At 39.5% G+C, this 25,095-nt stretch overlaps 1 protein-coding gene across 5 annotated transcripts in view; it reads left to right on the top strand.

Moving 5' to 3' along the window:
- Window positions 1–19,740, top strand: part of LOC100745772 (glutathione S-transferase 1-1) — a 98,578-nt gene extending 78,838 nt beyond the window's left edge. Inside the window, exons 1-7 of one of the 5 annotated variants that reach the window (XM_012381641.3) lie at window positions 15,608–16,299; window positions 17,099–17,244; window positions 17,336–17,536; window positions 17,948–18,006; window positions 18,063–18,204; window positions 18,284–18,451; window positions 19,362–19,740. In XM_012381641.3, the coding sequence (XP_012237064.1) occupies window positions 17,396–17,536; window positions 17,948–18,006; window positions 18,063–18,204; window positions 18,284–18,451; window positions 19,362–19,517 (666 nt within the window). In that variant the 5' untranslated portion in view covers window positions 15,608–16,299; window positions 17,099–17,244; window positions 17,336–17,395 and the 3' untranslated portion in view covers window positions 19,518–19,740. Of the gene's footprint in view, window positions 1–15,607; window positions 16,300–17,098; window positions 17,264–17,335; window positions 17,537–17,947; window positions 18,007–18,062; window positions 18,205–18,283; window positions 18,452–19,361 lie in introns of those variants that run through there. The other 4 variants (XM_012381640.3, XM_012381646.3, XM_003486979.4 and 1 more) reach the window with 4 other exon arrangements.
- The last annotated feature ends 5,355 nt before the right edge of the window (window positions 19,741–25,095 follow it).

The following is a 25,095-nucleotide window of genomic DNA, read 5'->3' as shown; positions in this document are numbered from 1 at the left end:
ACCGCTGCCACCACTGCCCGCCGGGGGTCGAGGATGGCTCCGGCTTCGCGACTGCGCCCTTTCGCCTCTCTTCAACCCATTACGGTTCTCACCCGTTCGCGCGCACAGTCATAAACACACGTACACGGAAAGACCTTATCATACAGAGGCGCACGGTGTACGACGTAAGACCAACACGTTGCCACTCGCGCGCTCGTACTCGCCCTATAATAACGTTTCCTCCTTTGTATGGGTGCGTTAGTTCTTCCTCGCAACCCGCCTCGTCCATCCTGGCCTTCGTTTCATCCCCCATGGCCTCGTGCCGCGTCGCATCCCCCTTAGCCGCAACACGTAGCCGAGCCAGCTACTCGGCCTGCCTCCGTCTACACCCCGCGATACATCATCGTATCGCTTTATGTCTAGCGTAACGTTTTATTAACCAGAAATCAAGCACGCGAACCTTCTTTCGCGCTTGATCCTGCCAAACCTCCTGTTCTCCCAATTTTCCAGTTAACGGTATATCTTCTTCCTCGATGATCCCGGACCAAAGAGACAAATTGTTTGCAATCGATGTAAATCTGGCGATGTGTTTCATCCCGTCAGCTACTGCCGATGCGAACAGTTGACGTCGTAATCTTTAACTACCTCCTGCGAAGAGGGAAGGGAGACGGAATAACGATCACGGACGTTATGGTTAATCCCTTCCGTGCGATCGTCCACTATAGCGTCTGTCATCTTTGGATGACTGTTCGTGTCCAATGCTATTTATTTGCTCCAGGCGGTTCGTTGTAAGTAGCCGGTCGACTCTTGTATAATTTCTCCCGGTCACAAGGGAAGATCTCCAACCCACAGGTTCAAAAGATTACGAAGTTTTGGCGAAAGGTAGAGTATATATAGATATATGCGTTACGTGACTTTTTTTGCTTCCCAAATTCGCTCTAAGAGGATGCTTCTGGATATCATCTGGCTAATTTCCGATCTTGCGTTATAACCGCAAGCTGTAGGAGATAGAAAGAAAGCTTTCAAAGAAAAGTTGCCTTTAAATATAAAAAAGGTTACTTTTAATTAGAACTACAACTTGGTAATGTTGCCAAAATTTACCAACGTTACGGCAAGTCGTAACACACGATCGGAAAATAGCCGAATTCTATATAATAACCGGATTTTCAAGGATCGACTTCAGTCCCCTAGAGCGAATTTGAGGAACAAAAAAACTTCCTGCTACATGGCTGAATATGCTCTGCATATCCCCAAAGTTTCATAATTTTCTGAATTTGTGGATCGGCGATCGTCTTCCTTTGTCAGTTTGAATAAGTATGGTGGTTGACGTCGAGTGACGCTACGCGGTGAACGATCGTCGTACCGAAAAGGTTAAAAAATCAAAGTGCGCCACATACTCCGACCAACGCTAGTTGTCAAACTTCGTTTCGTCGAACTGGGTCCAAACAACGAGTTTTCGAAAAATCAGTTTAACCGGCGCGAATAATTGACTTTTCAGGGACATAACACGACACGAACAATCGCGTGTCCCCGTCGCTAAAGCTTTCCAGCAGGAAATGGGTGGCCGACCACGTGCTTGTCGATTCACAAGATCGCGGAAGAAACGTGATTAATTTGCGAGATAGTTATTCTATTGCTTATTAATAGCGAAACGAGATCGTCCTGGTTATTGTTGTTTGAAAATGAGAATTGGACGGAGCCCGATACAAGGAGCAGGTATTTCTCGATTGCCTTCGTCGATTGTGCTATCGTTTCCTCGTCGCGTAATTGATATCGCGAACGTGGAAGCCAAAATCTGTAGAAGTAAATCGTGAAATTGGGTTTAAATTGTTTCGAATGAATCGAGATACGGAGGTATTATAGAGAATGTCGAGGAATTATCGGGATGTTGCGAGGACGCTTGCAGAATGATTAACGTGTTTAAGAAAATAATCGAGTTCGCGTGGTTGAATATTTTTGTTATTCGATAAAATTTTCCACATTTGTATTACGTGCTATCCTTTTGTCCGCCAGTATAGAATGGCATTGCATTTTGACAAAGAAGGTTTCATCGTACATGTAGTTGCTCGAATTATTGCGCATTAATTATGCCACTTTGAGTCTCGATAGATTTTGAGAAAATATAATTTAGGTATTTAATATTTTCCGATGCCATTTTCACGACCTGAATTATCACGTTGAACGCGTTGTCACGCTGTATACCGTTAAGTGTGCATGACGCAATGCGCGTAGAAAATTGTACAAACAAGCAATCTAGGAGAATCGTTTCTCAATTGTTCTTAAAATTTTACGGAGCTTTTGCGATATTGGGCGTTTTAATAATGGAGGAGTATACATCTAAGAGGATTTGCCTGGAAACGGTATAGCCCGATGTACGGTGAACCAACAAAGAATAGAAAAAAGTTTCAACGCCTTAAGAGCTGCTTTTAAGCTGCGTATAATTTTATTAATTTACAAGCGAATCGACTAAATAATTTTCTACGTTCCTTTTTCGTTTTCAAGTTCTTCGCTTCTTTCTCTCTCTCTCTCTCTCTCTCCAAGTGATTAATTCAAGCATGTACACTTTGACTAGTACGAAGTGATTATTTAAATAAGTGCATTTTTTAACACTAAGAACATACGAAAAAATTGATTTCTTTCTTTTTAATCATTCGCTGAAAATAAATTCGAAGAAGATAAGAGGCGGAACGATAATCATGGTCACAATTTTTTGTAATTGGATACTTGAACGATATTTAAACACACGGTATAAAGATTCATACAGAAATTCGTACATTATCGAACGTTACTTAATCGTTGTAACAGAAATTCTATGATTTTGTTTTCTTGCAAAGAGAAATGCAAACGATAGCGCACCACGAGTAGAACCAAAAAATGAAAACTCGCGAATGAAAACTAGTACGTATTTACATACAAGCGCGAACAGCGTCGAATCGATCTAATCGCAATCGAATTTCGTCGCTGGCAGAATTTCAATAACGCCCTATGAGGTTGGCCTGAAAATACGAACCGGAGATTCCGCTTAATACGACGCGATAAAATCTCGCCCGTTACTTCGCTTGCCTAAATAACAAATTTCCTTCGGTTTATAAAATGTTTTTCTCTCGGTAACAAATTACAGTGGCTGTTAGTCTTAATGCACGGGAGTGAAAAGACACGCGCTCCGTGGCGAAGTCGCTCGCGCGAACAGCCGCGCAATCGCGCGGTTACGTTGCACCGGCAAGCGAGAGAGTGGCGTCGACTGGCTCGGAAAATAAATGTCGGGGCGTATGATCGTACGCGACTGTTAGTACTATAACTGTCCGTTAGTTATGTACCCAGGACGATTCCACGGACGAGTTTAGACGACCGCTGGAACCGCTTTTCTAAAATATGAACATATGAAATATGAAACGGAAAGGAACGCGAAGCGTTGTTCGGAGTCCAAAGGAATTTTCCCGAGTGAGATTCGAATTCATTTCGAGCGAGGCGAATCTCCTCGAAACGAGAATCCACGAGGGACGAGTTTTCGCGACGCGAGATGGCGCTCTTTCAAATTGTTTTCCGTCCGAAACCGAATACGACATGTCACGGTGAACGTCGCGCGAATTCCTGACAGAGCTGCGGCGAAGGCGAGCTGAATCGATCCCTTAACGAGAGCTCCGGTTGTCCATGCAGAAATCAAAGTCACTTGGCACGGCGGGTTCAGAGGAATTTCATTTGCCAGATTCTAGCAACGCGACGAACCCTCTCGACCGACTAATTCGCGCGACGCTCTAGATACGGGCTAGAACTTTGTAACACGGACGAGCCACGTTTTACCTGCTCGCTATCGATTCTTGCCGTCGCGTCGTAACTGGCGTAACCGGTGTATCCAGCCAGGCGATACGAAAACGGATACGATCTACTTGATGAAATGCTTTCGTGCAATCCGTTCGACGATGTCAAACTCCAGACTTTCCATCCTTTTTCACATTTTTTCCACGTTACGTGCCACGATAATTCAAAGTTACTTGGCTTTGTAAACCGGCGTTGTGTTTATCGGCAAACGTAACCATGCATATGATATACCTAATACTTATATACTTATTTATACCTCGTATAATTATATACTAATTTACCGTTGAACTCTGATACTCTTGCATACCTCGTCCATTGACAATCTTCGTAACTTTATCAATGACTTTAGCAATTAATTTCAAAGGATGTTTCTTACATCTTCTACATTTGCACGATAAGGATCGACTTTTCTAGACAGAAATACCATCCTAAGACCAAATTGTGGCAACTAATCACGCAGGTATTATTTCAGAGATCGCTCTGCTGTCATCCGATTCTAATGAGAACGGTGAACGATAAGAACGAATCACGTTGAATCTTATTCGGATAACGATCAACGTCTTTGTCATTGACCCTCGGAAATTCGTTTCAAATCGATCAAATGCTCTTTTCACTGCCGCTCTTTAAAATCTCATTGTACAGGAATAACGAGAATCGCAAACAAGAGTTCCAGCAATGTGATTAAAAGGATCTAAAACCTTGAGTTTCCTTCTTCGACGTTCAAAAATTAGTCGAGTAATCGTAGGACGATTGTGTTGAACGTGCTTTACCGTAGCTTCGTGTAACGTATGTTAAAAACGCTAGAAATCTTAGCCAATGGCGCGCAACCAGGAAAAGGAGATGGATTATAAAATTTAAGCATTCTCCTAGATCGAGGCGCCAGTATTTAAGCTGGTCAAAATCGGTCGCCGGTCCCCAGCGACAGATTTGCTCGTATGATTTACACGTGGTTGGCGCACTTGGTCGACATGTGCATATACCATATACCTTGCGAAGAGGAAGGAAGAATCGATCTCGCAGTGATATAGATAAATTAACGATGATACCGTATATCTTGACGCCGGTAATTCCCCGGACGATCGACGTAACAGCTTCTGAACCTGAGTGCACGTGTTCGTCACTCGTTATCCGGCACAGTTGCCCACGAAAATACACCAACATCGTTAAGAAGCAGAGTAAGCAGAGGATACGCTAGTTTTGAGAATGTATAGATGAGATTACAAGTATATTCCTGTTTAAATTAGAATATAGATACGTATAATTTTTCTTGTATAAATCAATTTCTTGGATTATTCTACGTTTAAAAATAAACCATTCATTTAGCGATATTTAAAGATGTACGTAGTCGGTGGTTTGTTTGTTATTTTGGTCTTAAATTCTTAGACATAAATAGAAGATTATACCGTTCTAAATTTCTTTATCGAATAATTTATTTTCCTGATTTTAAGCTACTCGATAGGTGTATCTTGTTTCGTTCAGCCTCTGAAAACTGCTTCCTCTTATTTGGCAATGCTCTCACGATTAACGATACCATCGTAGTAATATTATTTGTATGATTATAAAAGAAGGTAATTACTAGTGTTAAACACTTTCCAATAGTAATATCAATTTACATGAGATTATGTAAAATCGTCGATTATGTAACTCGTTTATCGAGTTCATCCCGTGACGTGACTGTTCGATAGGATTAACATCTCGTGCTTACTTCTACTATATATCTTGATATATGTGCTTGTTCTTGACTATACCGGAAACTTCTGCGAAATCCCCTACAAATTGCAGAGAGATAAAAGTCTGTAGCGATACTTTGCTTATCCCAAGGAATAAGTTAGAATTTAAAAATTAGGTATGACACGATAAATTCGCTCGATTATCCTTCATTTGTACTACTTTGTTGCTCTTTTATGAAACAACAGATTAAGGAGACAAAAGCGAAACGCGCAATTTCCCTTAAGTAATAAACTCATCCACCATATTCATCGGTAGACGCAAACACCTTTTTCAAGGTATTCCTGCCAAATCACCGTGACAGTTACAAGCACGCTTGGTTGCTCTGGAAGGCTGATAACGCCGCGTTGGAATCGTTAGCACTCAACGTTTTTAGAAAAAGAAAATTTCAATAACACCGAACGACCAGGCGAGTTCAGTTCCGCGATCAACGTGCTCCTGCGTCGAAATTATTCCAGCCGCGGGCAACGTCGAAATCGCATTCAACTGTTTGTAGATCGTAACTTAATAAGCGTAAGAATATTTCCTTTCTCTTGACTTATTTCGATTTTCGCTCCTGTATGCCATTAAAAATCCGCCGATAACAAACCTGTGCAAGATAAAAATTTCGTCCGTGATTTCGTAGAGGAAAACATGAAAATGGTCCGCCGTTGGAGGGTTAATATGCCAAAATCTTTATTTATTCCGCAGACGGTTGCCGATCGTTCGCTAAATCGGCTGCTCTATCGAAGGTCTCGTTATTTATGCGATTATTATTACGCCAGGCGAATACTGGCGGTGGTTAGGTGCCGAGAGTGATGTGTAGCCCTGCGTGTTCGACATCGGAGCCGATAGGGCGGGACTGAAAATTCCGAGGACGTGCTAGGAACGTCGTCCCTCTCGGAGCAATTGTCCAGTTCCCTGTTAGAACTTGACACACCGCTCACGTATAATCTTCCCAGGTTAGCCGATTCCTCGTCAGTGGAAATTGCGAATACACGCACAAAACGCGCGTGCAAATACTCGATCCATAGACGCATCGGCACGTATTTGCTGGGCGTTTTGTAGTACCGTTTCTCCGCATTGCGCCTCGACATCCGACATAATTGCTAGCGTCGGTGGAGAGTAGACCATTGGCTGGAATTAATACCGATTCACAGCAGTCGCATTCGTACGAACAAACGAACGAACGAACGAACAGACGTGCCACGGCTAGGACCGATAGTTTGTTGAACCAGCGAGCTTCCCTCGCGGCGTTTAAGAGCGCCTAGCATTGAGCCGTAACCGCTTGATATAACTAGCGATCAGCGAATGCTAATAACTATGCTATAGACGACGTAGATAGGGATAATCGGAGGAGCAACTAAGATGATTACTGCTTATTGTTGTATTACGAGATAACTCCTAATGAATCGCCATTACGCGACAAACACGCAATGATCGTATCGTATGCTTAGTGTCGAATCTGTGTTCGGCTCGCTCTTGTTGAAATGGATGAATTTATGGAGCGATGTTGGCCCGAAATACGTATATAAAACGTGTTGGAAAGCGACGATCAGTTTGTTTCGTAAGAGGAAAAGAAAGGTAAAAAGAGCAACGATCCAACTGAAAACTGGTGCATTGTTCCGTCTTATTTCCTTGTGCTGTTTTTAACGAATGTCAACAATTGATTTATCGTAAGAGACAGTGATTTTTATTATTCGTGGTTTATCCTATGTATATGGATTCCCTTTGATCCCTTTAATCCTTATATCCTTTAGTCCGTCGTGATATAAACAATACCTTATAATACCGTAATATAATAATACGAAACCGTAACACGCCGTTAGACTCAAATAGAACAACACTCATCGGGTTGATTTTAAAGCTTACCTACCCTTTCTTTCGAAGAAAGGAAGATTAATCCCGAACGCTTTGTTATTGTCCGTCGTAAGTTCTTTTTATCTCAAACTAATGAAATGACATCGTTAGTTTGCACTACCTCTAAAACTGCCGTTGACAATATAATATATTATCCCTTGCTTTCCTCTTATCATATATCTCAAGAGCAATCAATAGTTGCGGAGGATCAATCGTAAATTAAAAAGGAGGATATGTACTTGAAAGGAACGACAATGAAATTAAAACAGTTTATTCTTCGTTCAAAACTGCGATCGAAAGTTGCGAGGCTTAATTCGATTAAAATCAAATTCGAATAACGAATTTGAATAATTAAAACCTTTTTTATCGTCATTTTTTCGGAAGAATGCTTCTTTTTACAGGAACTCGACGATTGTATCGAACCATTTGGAAAATTGAGTCGATGGAAATTTTTTCGATATATATCGCGAGAACGGAGTGGCAAAGATTTATGGACAGCAAATGTCTAGAGGGGAAATGGGAGATGAAGCGGTTGCAAAGACTTTGAAATAGATATATCGTTATATTTTTCCAAAGTAGTAGATCGCTTCAAAACATAATCGTTTCTTATACAAACTAAGAAGCGTTTTAAAAACGCATCGCTTACTCGCGTATTTTCATTTAATATACTAAGAAAGTTCTGGCGTATAAAATAGTTTAATCGTTTAGCTTTCATCGCAAAGCCAAATCTAGTTTCCAGGTTATCAGGCTGAAATAAATAAATACACGCGTGCGTACAATTGCTTGGCCTTCGCATATTATATATTCTACCGTTTTATATTCTACCGAATATAATCAAACCATCGGTGATACAATTTGAATGACAGCGGAAGAAAATGCCAAAACGTACCTATTCTCCGTACGTACCTAAACTTAAGTTTATGGTAATTTAAAAATAATAAAAATCCACGAGGCTACTTCTTCTCATAGCTCCCGCTGAAATACAAAGCATTACGTCTTCTCTGTTATTTAATTAAGAAGCATCTCGACATTAGTTCACTAACTTTACCACAATGTCTAGATATTAATCAAGAATAGTCGTTTAAAAGTTTATAGTTTCTACCTTGCCGTAAGAAAAGTTGTTCAAACTCTTCGTTTACATCCTTCCCCTTCAATAATTTCAATTTACCTGTACAATTTGCACGTTTAATCGACGAATAAGTTGAACCGTACGGATCGTAAGGTTCGAATCAATTTCACTTTCTTTATATTCGAAGAAACTCGTTTCGATTAATACGTGTAACCACACGGTACGCGATATAACGTAGAAAACGTTAAGTAACGTGCGAAACTATGTAAAATATCGAAAGTGGAGTACTCGTGTAAATAATTCTTGCAGCAAATTTATAGCAAAAGATCTCTCGAGTGTAAGATCTCTTACGCTTCTCTTGTATCTCTTTAATTCTCTCTATAAAAATACGAAACTGAAGATACGTAATAAGAATCTGCAGTGTAGTCGTCAGTTACGCGTAATTGCGTTGTTCGTCGCTATTTTCCTTATCTACAAATTTATATTAGACGTTCAGCGCATGAAAGCTGTTCGTAATCGGCGAACTTCGAAACTCGCGTCGGCAATACTCTTGCATGACATAGCCGGTTCAAAGACTTTTCGGCCGCGGTCGTGGATCAAAGTAGCGCGCCAAGTGAACTTTCAAAGGCTTATGAAATTCCAGCAGTCGCTTTTATACGCGAATCGTTGCGCGGTCGCGGATGGTAACGAGCGAATCCGTAAGTTTTTTTCTTTCTAATTAACGACACGGAAAACGTGGTCGCGCGGCCTTTTCAGTCGCGAACCGTTTTTCCGTTTAAGCCGTGTGTAATCTCGCAACCGAGCGTCGAAGGAAACAAAGAAAAACCAAGAATTTTACGTTTGTAAAGGAGGAAAAAACGGGAAACCAGTCGATCGACGAATTGTACGTTGATCGATAGTCAGCGACTATTCTCTCGCGGTAATGATATCTATTCGTTTCGTAAAAAGAGTAACGACTGTTTGATCTATCGAGAATCGAGGTATACGAGTTAACCAAAATGGAACGTTAACCTCGAATAAGGGCCTAAAGCACGTTTGTAATTGTAAGTTTCGCGAAAAAGGTTGGGAAAAGTTTTTAAGTCACGTTATATTTGACAAACTGAATGCGCTTAACGAACGACTATAAAACCATACTCTACCGTTAACTCGATTTTGACCAAAATGTGTTATACGATTCCTGAATTTAAGCGCTCGAATCAAGAAATAGATACAGAATGTCGTTAAATCAATTATATAAAGTCGATGGCGATGATCTAACGAAATATTCAGACAGAGTACCGCTTCCGTTTTAATCGAAACGTATAGGACGTCGTAGCTATAGGATTTTGCATGTTACTCTGTTAATTATCCACGCAATTCGAGGATTTGATTCGCAACTGCTTTGCATTTCTTCCAGCTACCTAGTTTACATATGTCGTGACGCAGGTTTGATGAAGCGGAGGCTTAAAATTCCAGCAGGCCCGTCACACCGGATATGGAATAACAAGCGTATCTCGTAACAGCCAATTCCCTCGACAGCGGAGCTCAAGAAAGCAGACGGAAACTAACGCGTTACCTGCAAGACAGTTCGTAACTCTGTGGAACTCGTTGAAACTCGTAATATCTTTGCTACTTCTCCGCTGACAACGAAGAGAACAGATTGGAGATGTATAGAAAGAGAACGGAGCTATCTTCCACTGGCTGCTTTCGTTCCTATACATCTTCCTAGTTGACGTCATTGTCGACGTCCTGGACTCGGCATAGCCGTGCTGATGGTCGCTGTTAGTCAACGAAAGCCTTTGATCCTTTACCTCCTACCGCTTCCCTTTCGAACAGCGTACATGCGAACACCGAAATGTTGCGCAACTTTTATCTCATCGAGTTTGATTTCATTAACCCGGAAACCTCTACCAATATCGCGAACATCGAGACACAGATTTCCGTTCCGAAACTTATCGATCAACGGAGCCAGAGCAGCGTGCAAATCTTATTAAGGATCGAGAGACTCTGTAGGAATTTTGGCACGCCACGAGGAAAAGCAGCTGATTCGGATTAAGTTTCGACCGATGGAAATGCGTGGAAAGAGACAGAGAAAAGAGGAACTAACATGGTTGTATAATCGGCGGCCGGCTGGTTTAAAATTTATCACTTTTGGCTGGAGGCCGTGCTCGTAAAATACATCTGGCCTTAACGGGATATCGATGAAAGCGATCGGCGTGTGTTTTCGTGAACGGCGGGCGACCACCACGTATAAACCAGCCCCTCCCCCTCCTGCGATGTGTAATAAAGTGGATCAATTAAGGCGGGCAACGATGGAAATTTAGATGTTAATTAACCCACGGTCTAGAATATGGATGGTGTTTGAATGTAGCGATGGATTAATTTCGCCGAAACGTTTACCCCCCGCTTAAGCGGAAAAGCAAGAATTGTTGGCGAAGCTGTGCCACTAATTAGATGAAAAAATATTGCGCGTAACCGCTGGTTTCGTCGTAGAAAATGCATTTCGGTTCTTGTTGATAAATATAACGTGGAATTAAATGACACGGTCTCGCTTTAATATCTTTTAATTGATATTAAAAAGTCCAACAGGCTTTTGTTTCCGTTTGTTTTAGCATTGTGCCATTTACATGTAACCTAAATGAAGGTAAAATTAAACGGTTCGGTAATTGCTAGCAATATGCGTTGTAACATTTACTGGCATCTGACATCTTCGTACACGTACAAACGGTTTGACGATGATCGTGTCAATAATTAGACAAGTTTCTACCATTAAAGCTATTTAATCGCTGCAATAATTCACGACTCAGACAGCAATATCTATGTTTGTTCGAGCGAATATAACGTGATATAAACATTCCGTTGCCAATGTGCGAAGCAACGCGTTTGTTGTTCAGAATGCACCGTACAATTAAATTGATACTCGTACGAAGTACGTTAACGATCATCGTTAAATATTTATCTAACTTTAATCCCACTTTGTGATTTCACTTGCACGTCGTAGTAAAGAACGCGGAAATAATTTTTTTTTTTTTTTTCAAAATACCAAAGCAATAAATTGAAAAACTAGCATGTGCAACATCATCGCTTTTTTCTGTGGCTTCTGAACGGTTCGATTATCAGCAAGCCATATTTCAGTTCGTAGGCAGTTCGCCGTTCACAATTTCCTGAAAAGTACTTTACCTTTCTTAATGGTGTGTACATACACGTACATACATACATGTATGTAATAATAATGGTGCTCGTGCGTCGTGCTACTGGAGACACGTCGAATGAAAGACGCGGCTGAATTTGTACCGCACATCGTCTGATTTAACTCCATTTAGTCTGTCAATCATTCGGAGAAATGTATATTAGCAGGCTCTGAAGCGTGTCGTTTCAACAACGGCGACTAAACGATCTTCGATGGTATGCAGTTCCAAGCGTCATAAAAATTAAACCAGGCTTTCCATCGAAGTCGTCGAATTATTCATAACCTACCGAACAAAGCTATTTCTACAAATGAAATATTCACGGGGACTATACAGGATTCTCAGTGAAATCCAACTACCAATGGTATCTACTCAGGCTTCGGTAACGTTACGAAGTAACGCTAATACCCTTGCATACGGACAAGTCGTTGGTGAAAAAATAAATCTGCAAATATTGGGTTCGTTGGGGAAAGAAAGCAGTCACCTGAGCCGCGGACAATCGACTATTGACAATGGTCCAGGCGATGGCGAATTTCGCGACCTACGGCACAAACGCAACGTTCCAACGTTACTAACCATCGATTGTCCGTATCCCGAGCGAGAGAAGTAACGAACAAACGTGGGAGAGACGCACAGCGAGAAATACAGAGAATGGGAAATTAACGAAGCTAGAAAAGAGGGAGACGGATCGGGTCGGCTCGACTCGGGTAATCGCAGGGCGAGCGTCAGAGTGGGAACGAGGGCTGAAACGAAAGGGCTAGGCTATCTCGGCTAGATGCCGCATTTCCATGACGGCGTCGATGAGCCGAGAACGATCGCGGCTATTCCATTTTCCATTCGAGTGGATCCGCTCGCTTAATCGATAGTTACAGCGCAGACACGCCCGGCGCTAGCTGCGATAACTCGGTCAGCGTAAGCACGAGACTCGACCAGGTCAGCGAGCCAGATGCAAACTCATTTCGCGACGTTATCGACGGTCGGCCAGACGCGATAGCGGTTATCAGTACCGTTTCGTGAGATTTAACGAGACACGCGGAAAGATCGCGCGGAACCGGAGGAATCGCGCGAGTCGTGCACTCCGAAATTATAAAAGGTTGCACGCTGTCTTTGTCTTTCTGTTATCTCGCGAGTACAACCTCCAAAACAAACGCGTGGAATTCGATTTTAAGATTAACGGTGATACGCTCGCGACGATCTTGATAATCGGTAGGATCGCGTCGATCCGTGGTCAAGTACAGTAATTAAAGGATTAATCGTACCAGCGGTAGGTATCAGATACGCGCCGTGCTCACGGCATTATCGTTCGTCCCACTTCCGCTTCGTTACACCTCCAACGGATCGAACCCCGTAGCATTTGTCAACCATATGAATAGCAACGCGTAAATAATTTACGCGGTCGAACGATTGATGTATATTACAGCTGATTCGATGTGTCGTGCTCTAAGGACGGACTCGTTCAGGTGGTCGACGAGGATCAACCAGGGGACAGATGGAATTTCTTTCGCGTGAATTTCGTAAAAGCATACACGTACGAATAGTTACGACGACCATTGCGATGAAAGCATTTGGAACGTCTTCGAGTTTTCAGAAATTGGTTAAACTTTGACAATTAAATAGGACATAAATTATGCGATGATTGAACGCGGAGCAAAAATAAGTCGCTTGATATTTGTTTCGCGCTGTTCCAGAGAAACGGAGACATTTTTCTGTGGATGAAATAGCATAAATTGCGGAAGTTGTTTGTTGCGAGATACGTCGATATTTTTATTGTTCGATCGAGAACGATACCGTTTAAAGATAGAGATGGCAAAATATTTAAAAGATTGGATTAAAAAGTGAGGAATTTCAGAAACAACGTCAGTTTGGAATTATTCGAGAATATTAAAGATTATCTCTTAACGCATATGTAGAGTGTAAATGGTTTGGTAGCTCTACATACAGTAGCGGTAGTGAAATTTATCGAGCTAATTTCGGCTAAATAGCCATTTCACTAACTCGCAACGCACAAAAATCAATGTTGCTACGATTAAACTCGGCCGATTAAACCCCTGTTTTCAACGCGAACTTTTAATTCCTTGGTACAGGATTAATCGCCAAACTTAAAAATCATTTTATCTAATTCAAGAAAAATAATATTTTGCATAAAAATACGTATTACGTTCGTCGATAATTTTTGTAAATCAGATGCTTAATATTTCTGTTATACTCTATTTGCACGTTTTGCTTGCGGAAGATGTAAAAAATATACGATACAGAATAAAGAATTGCTGGATGGAACAACGTATTAAGCCAATGGCTACGATTAGCGATCGGTTGACTGTAATAAACGAACGCGAATAGTTTTCAAATAGCAACAAAATAACGAGACGAGTAGATTGGTAACGAGAAATGAACTGAAAACGATCGAGCTTGGTACGTTCGATCGTATAACCGGTTAACTTACTAAAGTTATTGTAATCATCTATATATTTGATACCTGTCAACATATATTCGCATATTTTCGCAACGATGCTTTCTCGCATCTGCCATTTATAAATTTCGTTCGTGCATTGTACATTGAACACTGAACACAACGAATAATCAAACCGTGCACGTAGCATTTTAAAATTCGATAACTGTAAAGCAAAATAAAGGTCGTGAATTTTGATTATCGAATTGAAAATTAATAGTGGTAAATATTGGAATTTCTTACCAACGAATAACATAATGGGATCTGGTATAATAGGATACAAGATATCATTCCGAATTATAATTATGATAAACGAATCAGAGTGTAAACGAAATTCTTCGCGTATCCTCGCGTTAGAAATTCTTATCCTTATAATAGGAATATGATGCCTCCGTGATGGAAATGTTCGATTTTTAAGGGTTAGAACGACTGTATACTTAAAAATTCGAAAATATTCGTCTTCGTACGAATTCTATGAAAATTCATCGTAGTACGTGTAAAATCCGCTGCTCGTTCTAATTTACAGCTCAATTAAGTTCGATCTGTTAAAAAGAAACCGAAAAATTGATTATCAATTAACATAATGGATGCAAATTGATCGTTGTTTCCACTGGTAGAAAATATCGTGAGTTTCGCTAACGTGAATGGACGTGGTCTTTATTTACGGTTGGGCATCGGTTGATAATCGTTTAAATGGCGATTAAACGAAAACTCGTCGCCGGGGTTGTACGCGAATAAATTGAACGAGGGCGCGGCCGCACGCGGACGCATTCATTCGCGACCAAATTACATGCTCGTTCGCCGAATAATCGATGTTTCTAGTTGTCCATGACATCGTTAAAACGACACGTTTTGCTGATGCTCCGACGGAGAAATAATTGGCGCGCGAGAACGGTTCACGTTCAGCCGTATGAATTTATGAACAACCTAGCGGAGCGTTACAATGGCGCGCGGTTATTCTTACGCGCAGTCGCGATGTATTTTCGCAGCCAATTAAAATTATATCGCAGTAACAAGTCACATGTAACTGTCCGGTAAAATGAAATCGCACCCCGGCCTCCCAGGTGACGACGATAATGAAGGAAAATTTATTGAGATGAACGAGCGCGAACGTTCGCGGGAACACCGCGACAATCCCGCGTACGACGTGCTTCCAGCTTGATAACCAGTATCCTTTTAACAGTTATCTATCGCGAAGTTTCTCGAACACGACGGAGCCACGATGATATCAAGCCTTAATTCTTCTTCCTTCTTCTTCGCTCGCCTTTTCCTCCTCCCGCGAAATACGATTATCGACGGCCAAAAGGAAATTTATCTACGACAATGGATTATTACTGGCGGTTTTCAGCCAGTGTACCGTACAAATTTTGGAAACGTGGAATATTTGACGATTTAGTTAGAGGCACCGATCGCTTTTCCTTTAAATCGTCAAATGGAAATAAAAATAATCGTCCGATGAGAATACCCTGTGTCGAAAGACTAGACGACTACAAATTACAAAAAACGATCAGAAACCTATATATTCGTTCGTGTCCTCTCGCAAAACTATCCATAAGTCCGCGAAATTCGTTCGACGAACACGCGCCACTGAAACAAATCGCGTGTCTACGCCTGCTAATTAAAGCCATTGAAAAGGGCATCGTTCCTATAAATAATATCCAGTCGAAAGCTCTATATATAAAACGATAGAACGATTCGCTGCAAACATTTGCCTACGATTTGTTACGCTGCAACCCGTTCATCGTAAAACATCGTGGCTGTTTTGGATTTCAATCGTAACCGCCTGCAGCCTGCAACGAAACGTTGTTCGTGGATTAATACGATTTTCCCTGTCGTGGCCGTCAACATTGGTCGACAACGTGCACCAGTAACTATAGTCGTACCTGCACCTGTATCCGTACCTACCCGGTGCTCGTATCCATATCCGTGCCAGCACCCATACCAGCTTCCACAATCGCCTCCGCATCCGCCAACCTATCACGAAGCGACGCGATTACTTTTCAGTTTCAATCGCGACCACCCGAGGCTTGTTTTCATATCGATCGCTACCGATGCAGCCTTCGAACGCGTCCAGCAATATCGTCGTTACACTTTGACGCTTATGTTTGGCGTTACGACATCACTATGGTAACTTGATGTACCGTTCGACGTTATGTGTTTGCTTTTGCTTCGTTGGACGTATTCGAGTTCTATTCGCGAAACCTACGGATTTCCTGCGGTGTAGCCGGTTAATCGGCGAGAAACCTGCGGTACGTTATTTCGCAGTCAGTTACTCGAATGATCGATTAGGAAATCGTTAACATATGCACGCGTACGCGTATGTGAAACAGTGTAGGTTCTAAGGTGGTTCGTCGCTCGAAAATTGTTAAAGACGTGTCGTCCAAATGAAAGGAAATAAGAACAAAGGAAAGTATTCTGTCACTTTGCAATTAATGCCGATCAACGTTGCGTTTAGCAATATCGTACGATGTGAATTAGTACGAAGGGAAAAAGTAAATTCCTTGCGTCGAGCTTCTCTTATTTCAGAGTGATCTTCCTTGCGCTATTTTGAATACGCTATTTTGAAATAAAATATCGTATCGCTTGATCGATGCTCGACGTATAATATTTTACTCTGTGTATGGTCTTTCTTAATTTTATCGCACGAAGGATTCGAAAATACCTCATAAATCGAAGATAATGTACAAAAAGTTGTCTGAAAATGTAATTTAAATTCTCGAAATTCTCGAGTCACGAGACACGTGCTTTCACAAACTCAACCCGATTCGCATTTCAGATTCTCGCACATCTCCATCTACCTGATATCTTACATCAGTTATCGGAAGAAACGTGTAGAAAGAATATTTAAAGAATATTTAACTTACAAATAAATATAACGATATATTTTGTCGAACCTTTCACCAAATAAATTTAGTAATTTAATATATTACGCACGCGAACATAGTAATTAATAATTTCACATCGTATTTCCAGTAAATTCGTAACGATAAAATAATAAGAAATAATAACAGTTCGTCTATCGTTTTAAAACTCCATTTGTCCTGCCAGTCTCTCGTTTACATGATCGAGTTATACTCTGAGCGACCGTACTCTTCGAGAAAGATTTCCATAAAAATCCGCACGATCTGGTCAATACCCTTCCAATCCATAGGATCTGAGATACGGTAATCATGTGAATTTGTATGCGAGCCGAGGTACATGTGGATGCAAAATGTAAAGATTCGAAAGATTCTTTATGTTGGATCTACTGTATAAAAATCTCGTTTGCGCGCAATGACATTTCAGAAGCAAAAGAAAGAAGAGAAAACCACGTTGACACGAAAAAGGTAAAGGAAGATCGAAAAGATGCCAATTGATTTATACGGCCTTGTGTATAGTCCGCCATGTCGGTCAGTTCTACTACTGGCAAAAGCGATTGGAGTCCACTTGAACCTGAAAACGGTTTCCCCCATGAACGGAGAACATATGAAGCCTGATTTCCTAAAGGTCCGTTTGATTTTGTAATCATATAACGGTAGAATATTTTTGAGAAAGATTTCTCGCGAAATATATTAAAAATTGATGATTTACTATAACAAAAACGTAAATAATAGTTATGTTCGAAGCACTGCATCTATTTAGAACAAATAGAACAAATTGAAAATGTCTTACGGTTTCTGCCATAAAATTAAAGGAAATACGTATGTAGTATTAATAATATGAGTAACTAAATCATGGTTGACACCTAAATACTAATAATAGTAAGCTGATTTTATTTAATCGAAGAGTCATCTATATAATGTTATGTACTTCGATAGGATTTACATTCTCATCTTATCGATGAAACAAAGACGTTCGTTTTAATAATGCATGGCTTTCTTATTCGCCGTGTATTTACACAATTATTACGCTTTTTAGCTAAATCCTCAGCACGTGATACCGACGATAGACGATAACGGATTCATTCTGTGCGAAAGGTATGCAACGATTATTTATCATCCGCGTAAATTCGTTCGTAATGTCGTGTTTACAGTCGGCCAATTATGGGATATTTGGCGAGCAAGTACGCCAAAAATGACTCTTTGTACCCAAAAGATCCGAAAAAGAGAGGCATGGTGGACCAAATGCTATACTTTGACGCCGGCTCGCTTCACGAGAACATGATCAAATGCTACGTACGTATACTCTCTAATATTTTTATTGCCGTAATTATTCGTATCATATATATATATATATTACATCGTGAAATATTAGTATCCAGTAGCGTTACATGGAGCACACTCCCTGAACGAAGAAGACGTACAAGCCGTAGAAAAATCATGCGAATTGTTAAACACGTATCTGGAGAATAGAGAGTTCGTTGCCGGTGATACTCTTACCATCGCTGATTTTGCCATCCATACGACTATTTGCATTTTGTTGGTAAGTGTGTAGGCATTCGAAAAAGCATCACGTAATCGAACAATCGATTTACGTAATGAAAAATAGAATTAGATATATAGCGTGTATATCGATACTGGGGAAATGAAAACAAAAATGAAATTTGATATTTAAGTAACTGGCGAAAGAAAACCACGACCTCTTACCGATTGCTTTCTGGAGCAATAGCGAATTTCTACGTTGTAGAAAATGTACAAGTAACAAGTAAAGCAAAGAAAAAAAATGTCTCGACAAAAGAGACTCGCAGGGTTGAAAGTGACTCTTTGACATCAAACGGTTCGTTTCACGTTAATTGACGTTGAAGTTAGGATAAAAAGCAGCAAAAAAAGAAACATAATGCACTCTGTCACACGAGCTTTGATCGTTTAACAATACATCGAACTTTATCTTGATTCCCATTAAGCCGCTATAACAGAAAGTAGGTTATTCCGAGATTACGCTAAATTACAAATCTCATTGTAATTTATAACTTAGCAACAATTATAGGTAACGAAATACGTATAAATAACTTGAAAAGAATAGTTTTACTATTTACATTTTAATATTCAACGAAAACGTATGCTTCTTTGTGTAATGTAACTTTCAATTCCGTTAAATGATATTACGTGCCAATAATGTTTTCATTCGACAGAGTAGCGATTCTGTTTCAGTTGATAAATTCCGTCCGTTTTCATTTTCTTGCTCCGTCTAACTAGTCTGTAAAAAATATCGTAACTATCATTTTACGGAACGTTATTCTCGCTCGCTTTTAGACGTCTGCTCATAGAAATGGAAGTAGAAATGCGTTATATCGTAAACGTAGCTGGAACCGTACTAACAGTATACGGTCGATATTATAAAAAGGTTGAAAGATGAAATATCATCAACTGGGTGTAATATATTTTGTTGACAGTGCTTCGACTTCGATATTGGTCGATACGACAATGTGGCTGCCTGGTACAATCGTTGCAAGCAACTCCTGGATAAATTCGGTTTCGAGGATGTGCACGCCCCTGGGACAAAAATGTTTACCGAATTGTATCAGGCGAATTTAGGAAAATCTAGTTAACTCCGTGGTTGTAGAATACAATGATAGAACCGTGAACTCGATGCTCGTATACCGATGATCGAGATTAGACATGAAACCTATTCCATCGTTTCGTAAATCATCGTTTCGTTTAACGAGAACCTCGTCTCGTTAAGAATAATTTTCATCAAAAAAGGTATTAAAATCATCGATTATTTATTATAGCTTAAATTGAAAGACGAATATAATCAAGTAACGAGTATATCGATAAAATACTCCAATTTATTTTCCAATCCTCCCTTTCTTCTTATAACTTATAGTAAGCTATTAGAACTATAAACAAATTTGTTTGCGCCACACCAATTATTTTATATCTATCAATTACTATAAATACGTACAATAACGATAATTAAGATATATTACCGATAAATCAAACGCTACAATTTCATGATATCTATATCGTACAACGTAGCGAACGTTTCACCTGGTTGCCTTATATCATCTTTAACGCGCAACATCCATCAGTTATCGATTATCTCGTAACATATTATTCGCGTGCTTGTCATAACCTTTCCGAAATTTATTTATCTACTTGTCTGCAGCCTGATTTCAACAAACTATGCTCTATCAAATTCTATGATTAGCACGTGGAGTTGGAACTACGATTCGTCTTCGACAATCCTGAAATCCACGTGGAATCGAGACTCGTCTTCTGCGATTAGATAAACATATCTACTGACGTTTGTGGTATCGATCTTTCGATGACAAGACGATATTCGCGCGTCGTTTATAAAGACACTCCTCGCGACAACTGACTCGGTTAGATAGTTTGTAATTATGGCGATGAGCTGTTGAAAAGTACATAGTTAAATTTGCCTTGCGTGTTCTGGTACTTCTCCCAATACCTTTATATCTATTCCGATTATTTGTCGCAAATCAACCGACTGAAGTTTCCAGTACGGCAGCTAGAGAGTTTCGGTTCATTTCAACGGCTTTCGTTTCGTAGTAGAATCCGTTTATCGATCACGTCCAAATATTGTTTTCGGTGAAACACACGGTTCGATTAGGTAGACACTCGACGCGAAATTTAATCGACTCGTAGTGAAGGATCACTCGTCCTATGAAACGTACATCTACGCTACTGATTGCAACCGAACTGAATTCGCGAGTAAAGTTTACCGAATAAGCCGAATATTCATTTTAGAGAAACTTAGAAATTCTTTTCCTTTGAAATCACTCGCACAAATACATATATCAAATATATAAACAACAAATTAAACGTATACGATAATTAAACGTATAAGATAAGAGCAGTGATACGATAAGAGAAAATCACCCGTACAACAAGCCTATTTCCATTTACTGTTGAATAACGTCGAATAATCGCAATGACTTTGTGTTTTTTATCCAATATTTACATACATCAACCTTGAAGCTCGCGAATGTTTTGTTGATCGATGGTTTAGTCACCACCTCTTAGAAGTAACGCTAACAGTGAGAATGCACTTCTTTCCTCTTCTTTCTTTTCGGGAAATATTGACCGATGGATAATATGCTCAAATATTTTCCAGAATTTCCGTGACATAACGTACTAATTTTTGCTGAATTAAGCGAACAGAGGGAACGTGGATAAATCAATCGGAAAAAATAAAAACCAAATTATCCGAATCCCTTGAAAATCAAAGAGAGGTTCTATCGTCGTCTATTTTTTCATCTCTCTTTTTTCCCCCATCCACTGATTGTTTCGTCCTCGTTCGACTTCCGTACGCGATGTTTTTCACAGAGGCATGCGTTCGCCGGTCGTGCGTGAGACTACGTGCCAAGAATTACGCAACACGGACAATAATTTCGCTGGACGATACAACCATGATGCGGCAGAAACTGCGGAATCCCGGACCGAGTATGCCGGCTGAAAAACCCGTTGCGCTTCCGTTCCCGGAATTCCTGTTCGACGGTCCACGGCATTCTCCTGTTCCTGAATTTAATTAACTCACGGTCCATTTCGCGAATGCGGCCGCGCGGATCGCCCTCGAGGAATCATTGAAGGGAAGATAATGTTTTTACCGGCGAAATTGAGAACGCCTCGGAAGAAACTCGCGCCGCGCGCCGCACAGAAAATGAACCGCCTCCCAACGCAGTTCTGCTCTCTTCAGATACGGCTTTCTCCGCGCTTTTTGATCCGCCGTTATTGTTATTTCAGATTTTTAATTCGATCGATAGATCGATTGGCAAAGTTTCTCGCAACGGGAGGACATTTCTTTTTCGTATGCTTTTCGTCGATGGTTTGGATACTGCACGGCGAATTAAAAATTATAGAAAAATAATCGAATGTTGCCCCGTGTATATAACGTATAAATATACACAATTTTCTTCGAAAGGAAGCTTTATTCTGCAAAATTTTATTCTTTTCGATTCGTTTTATTTACGACGAATAACAATTTGCTCGATATTTCGTTCATACGGTGTTATTTAATGCGAAAATATTGCCGCACCTAACATAGTCGCGTTATATAGGAAAAGTTTGCAAAGTATTTTAATAACGATTCATTCTTGCTTTCGAAAGGGAAGCAAATATTTAAGAAATTACAAATGCATAGTTGCTCAACTTAATTTCACTCTATTAAGTGAAAAATCGAATTTTCATTATTTCCTTGACAACGTTAAAGCCTGCCTTCGTATTTAATTTAATCATACTGTTACGTAACAAGCGAATAATGAAATAATAACTGTGAAAGAATTAACGTTAATTGACAAAGAAAACTTTCGTTTATTAAATAGCATAGTTTATTAAATGACAATACCTAAAATAAAATTAATTTTCAATTCTAAAAGGATGTTCGATGTTGTAATACCGTGAATCGTCAGATAATAGTCGATTCATCCTCCCAATAATTAAACCAGATAGTGTAATATACTTAAATTCGTGGTAGTTTTTACTGGTTCGATGAAAAAAAAATACCAAAACTACTAAATAATTTCAATGTCAAATACCATATACCGGCATCACTCATTTTTTCAAAAGCGGAACAGATTTCATTCTGGAAACCTATTAACCGAGGACCGTACTACAATGGAAAAGCAGTAACGCTACGATACAATTGAACGTCGTAATTACAAATTTCTATTAAATATTTTCAACAACACGGAATATTCAGAAGCAAATTGAAACATTTTTATGCATCTCGTATGAAACAGGAAAGCGTTTGATCAAATATATTTATACAAGCAAATTAACTTGCGGAAATTCTAGATAGTAAAATCACTTTTGCTGTATAAATAAAGCAAAGTCAACGATCGCGATAAATAATTTTTACTTCTAAATATCTGAAAGTATCCGCGTTTTTTAATTGCTTTCAATATTGTTTCAACGTCAAAAATCACTAACAACGTTGTACAGTCGGCCGTTTATATGCGAATTGTTAACTAAAAATTTGATAATTCAATCGGTCAATTTCGGTCGATCGTTCGATATCGAATACAGCATATTCAATTTATCGCGGTGATATTGTTTGAAACAGGCTTGAAATTGCACGCGAAGCTTACGAATCTTTCGGAGGAAATTTTCCGTACGGCTCGATCTACGTGGATGAATTCAATTCTGCCGCGCTATTCGTAATTAATCCGCGTCTTCCAAAAGAGCGTTCCGCATTCCCGGTATGGCCGTAACCACAAATGATTAGAGCTACATTTCCGGTGGCGTGGACGTGCGCGGCGACGTTAAATCGAAGGATTTGCGGTCTTCTTGGATCTCGGTATTTCCACGATGCATGCATCGCGAGAATCAGGTAGGTAACGAAGGAAAAGTGGGTCAACCAGTTTACAAGCTCGTGATCGATTCTCCTAGCCCGTGACCACGCTCTGCCATTGTATTGTGTATCGAACTATTTTCTCAAAAACGAAGCAATCAATTTGTCGCATTGAGAATGTGCTCCAATCGTCTGCGAGCTTCACGGAACCCATTACGTACTGAAACGAATGAAATATTTATTTATACGCGCAAGATATTTAATGACACTTAAATATTAAATATCGTATATAAAATATATTAGAGGATTCGTTAGAGCGAATTCATTGTCAGCAACGACAAAATGTACATGGCGTTAATTTTATGTAACACGACTGTAATTTCCTGTCTATTTTTAAACAAACCATTTGCAAGTTTACGATTATATTCTTGTTTGTTACATTAAATATCGTTGTCAATGACATGACATGAGCTAGCTAATCTATATTTAATCGTAATAATTGCTCTGCAAAACCTGATAACATGTACCTACGTAACACCTATATGTATCAACTTTATCGTTAGAAAAACACTTCTAACGTTTGAGAATATTATAGAGCAAAGTATTTTTCTGTATAGAATGTTACGACATAATAATGCAGGATTTTAGATTCCTCGTTGTAAAGGCTTGTAAAATGAAATTCATTAACGATATATTATGTTGTATTTATATAATATATTTCTATTTATATCTCTATATTTACGTATATTTTGTAGTATCGAATTCAAATACTTGAAAATGTTATGTATTAAAAATTTGTCTTTTTCTCTGAACATCTATTAGGTTGTCCTAAAAGTTGCTTTCGTTTTAGAAGAAAATAATAGATGCACAACATTTTTTGTTTTAATGAAAACGAAACGTGCCCTACGATAGCCAGAAGACGATCGACGACATTTGATAGATTAGATTTCACGTTTGTGTCGACGTAGCCAGATAAAGCAGCCAGATAAAGCAGATTTGCAGATAGCGAAAGACATTTTTGGGACAACCTAATATAATCGCTTTACTTTAGGTTTAGTTATTTCTTTATTTTTGAAACCTTCGAGTTTGCGTTCAAGGCTGAACAGAAGTACTTTCACCTCGAGCGACCAACTTTATTTGAAATACTTTTGAAATACTCCTGAGGAATATTTCTCATTATGTTTCGCAAAATAAAGCCGAACAGCGTGATAGAATTTTAAAAAGCTAAGTTTATTACGGAAGAAGGATTTGATTCGTAAAACAATCCTTTACGTTACATAGGATTGCATCGTTGCATTAGGCAGAGAAATACTAGATTATTGCAAAGTCATCCGGTGTATGAATAAGAGCAAATGAAACAATAATTACATCGCCAAGTAAAATGACATTACATTTTATATCCCTGTTTATCCTTGAAATGAAAACGAAAATGTATTCTGTAAGCAAATGTAACAATTCATGCAATATCAAAAAACTTTTAATAATAAATCAATATCACATTAATCGTAAAAGTTTACGGATAAAAGTTACATATTTTTCTTGATAATGTAATTCTTGATAATTAATTCTTGGCAACACATTCTATTCAATATGCTAGTTTCAGGACTATTATTATTTTCTCACGATGAGATAAGAATATTTTTATCTATTTTATAATCGCCCAACTTCTTCAAACGCTTTCTAAATAAATTTTCTTAAATACTTCGAACAGCTTCTAACAGTGTATCGTTTATTTCGGTCTGTCCGGTACATACCAAATTCTAACGAAATCCAACGATCTGAAAGTGCGACAAATATCGAAGAGGAAAAGCAAAGGAGGTGATACCTCCATACTCGTAACAAGTCGAAACCGGTTGAGCCTGCGCAGCGCTCTC

The sequence above is a fragment of the Bombus impatiens genome, unplaced genomic scaffold (genome assembly GCF_000188095.3).
Source record: "Bombus impatiens unplaced genomic scaffold, BIMP_2.2 scf_0135, whole genome shotgun sequence".
Taxonomy (NCBI): Eukaryota; Metazoa; Arthropoda; class Insecta; order Hymenoptera; family Apidae; genus Bombus; species Bombus impatiens.
Note: the sequence above shows the minus strand (reverse complement) of the source record. Positions and strands in the feature narration are given on the sequence as shown.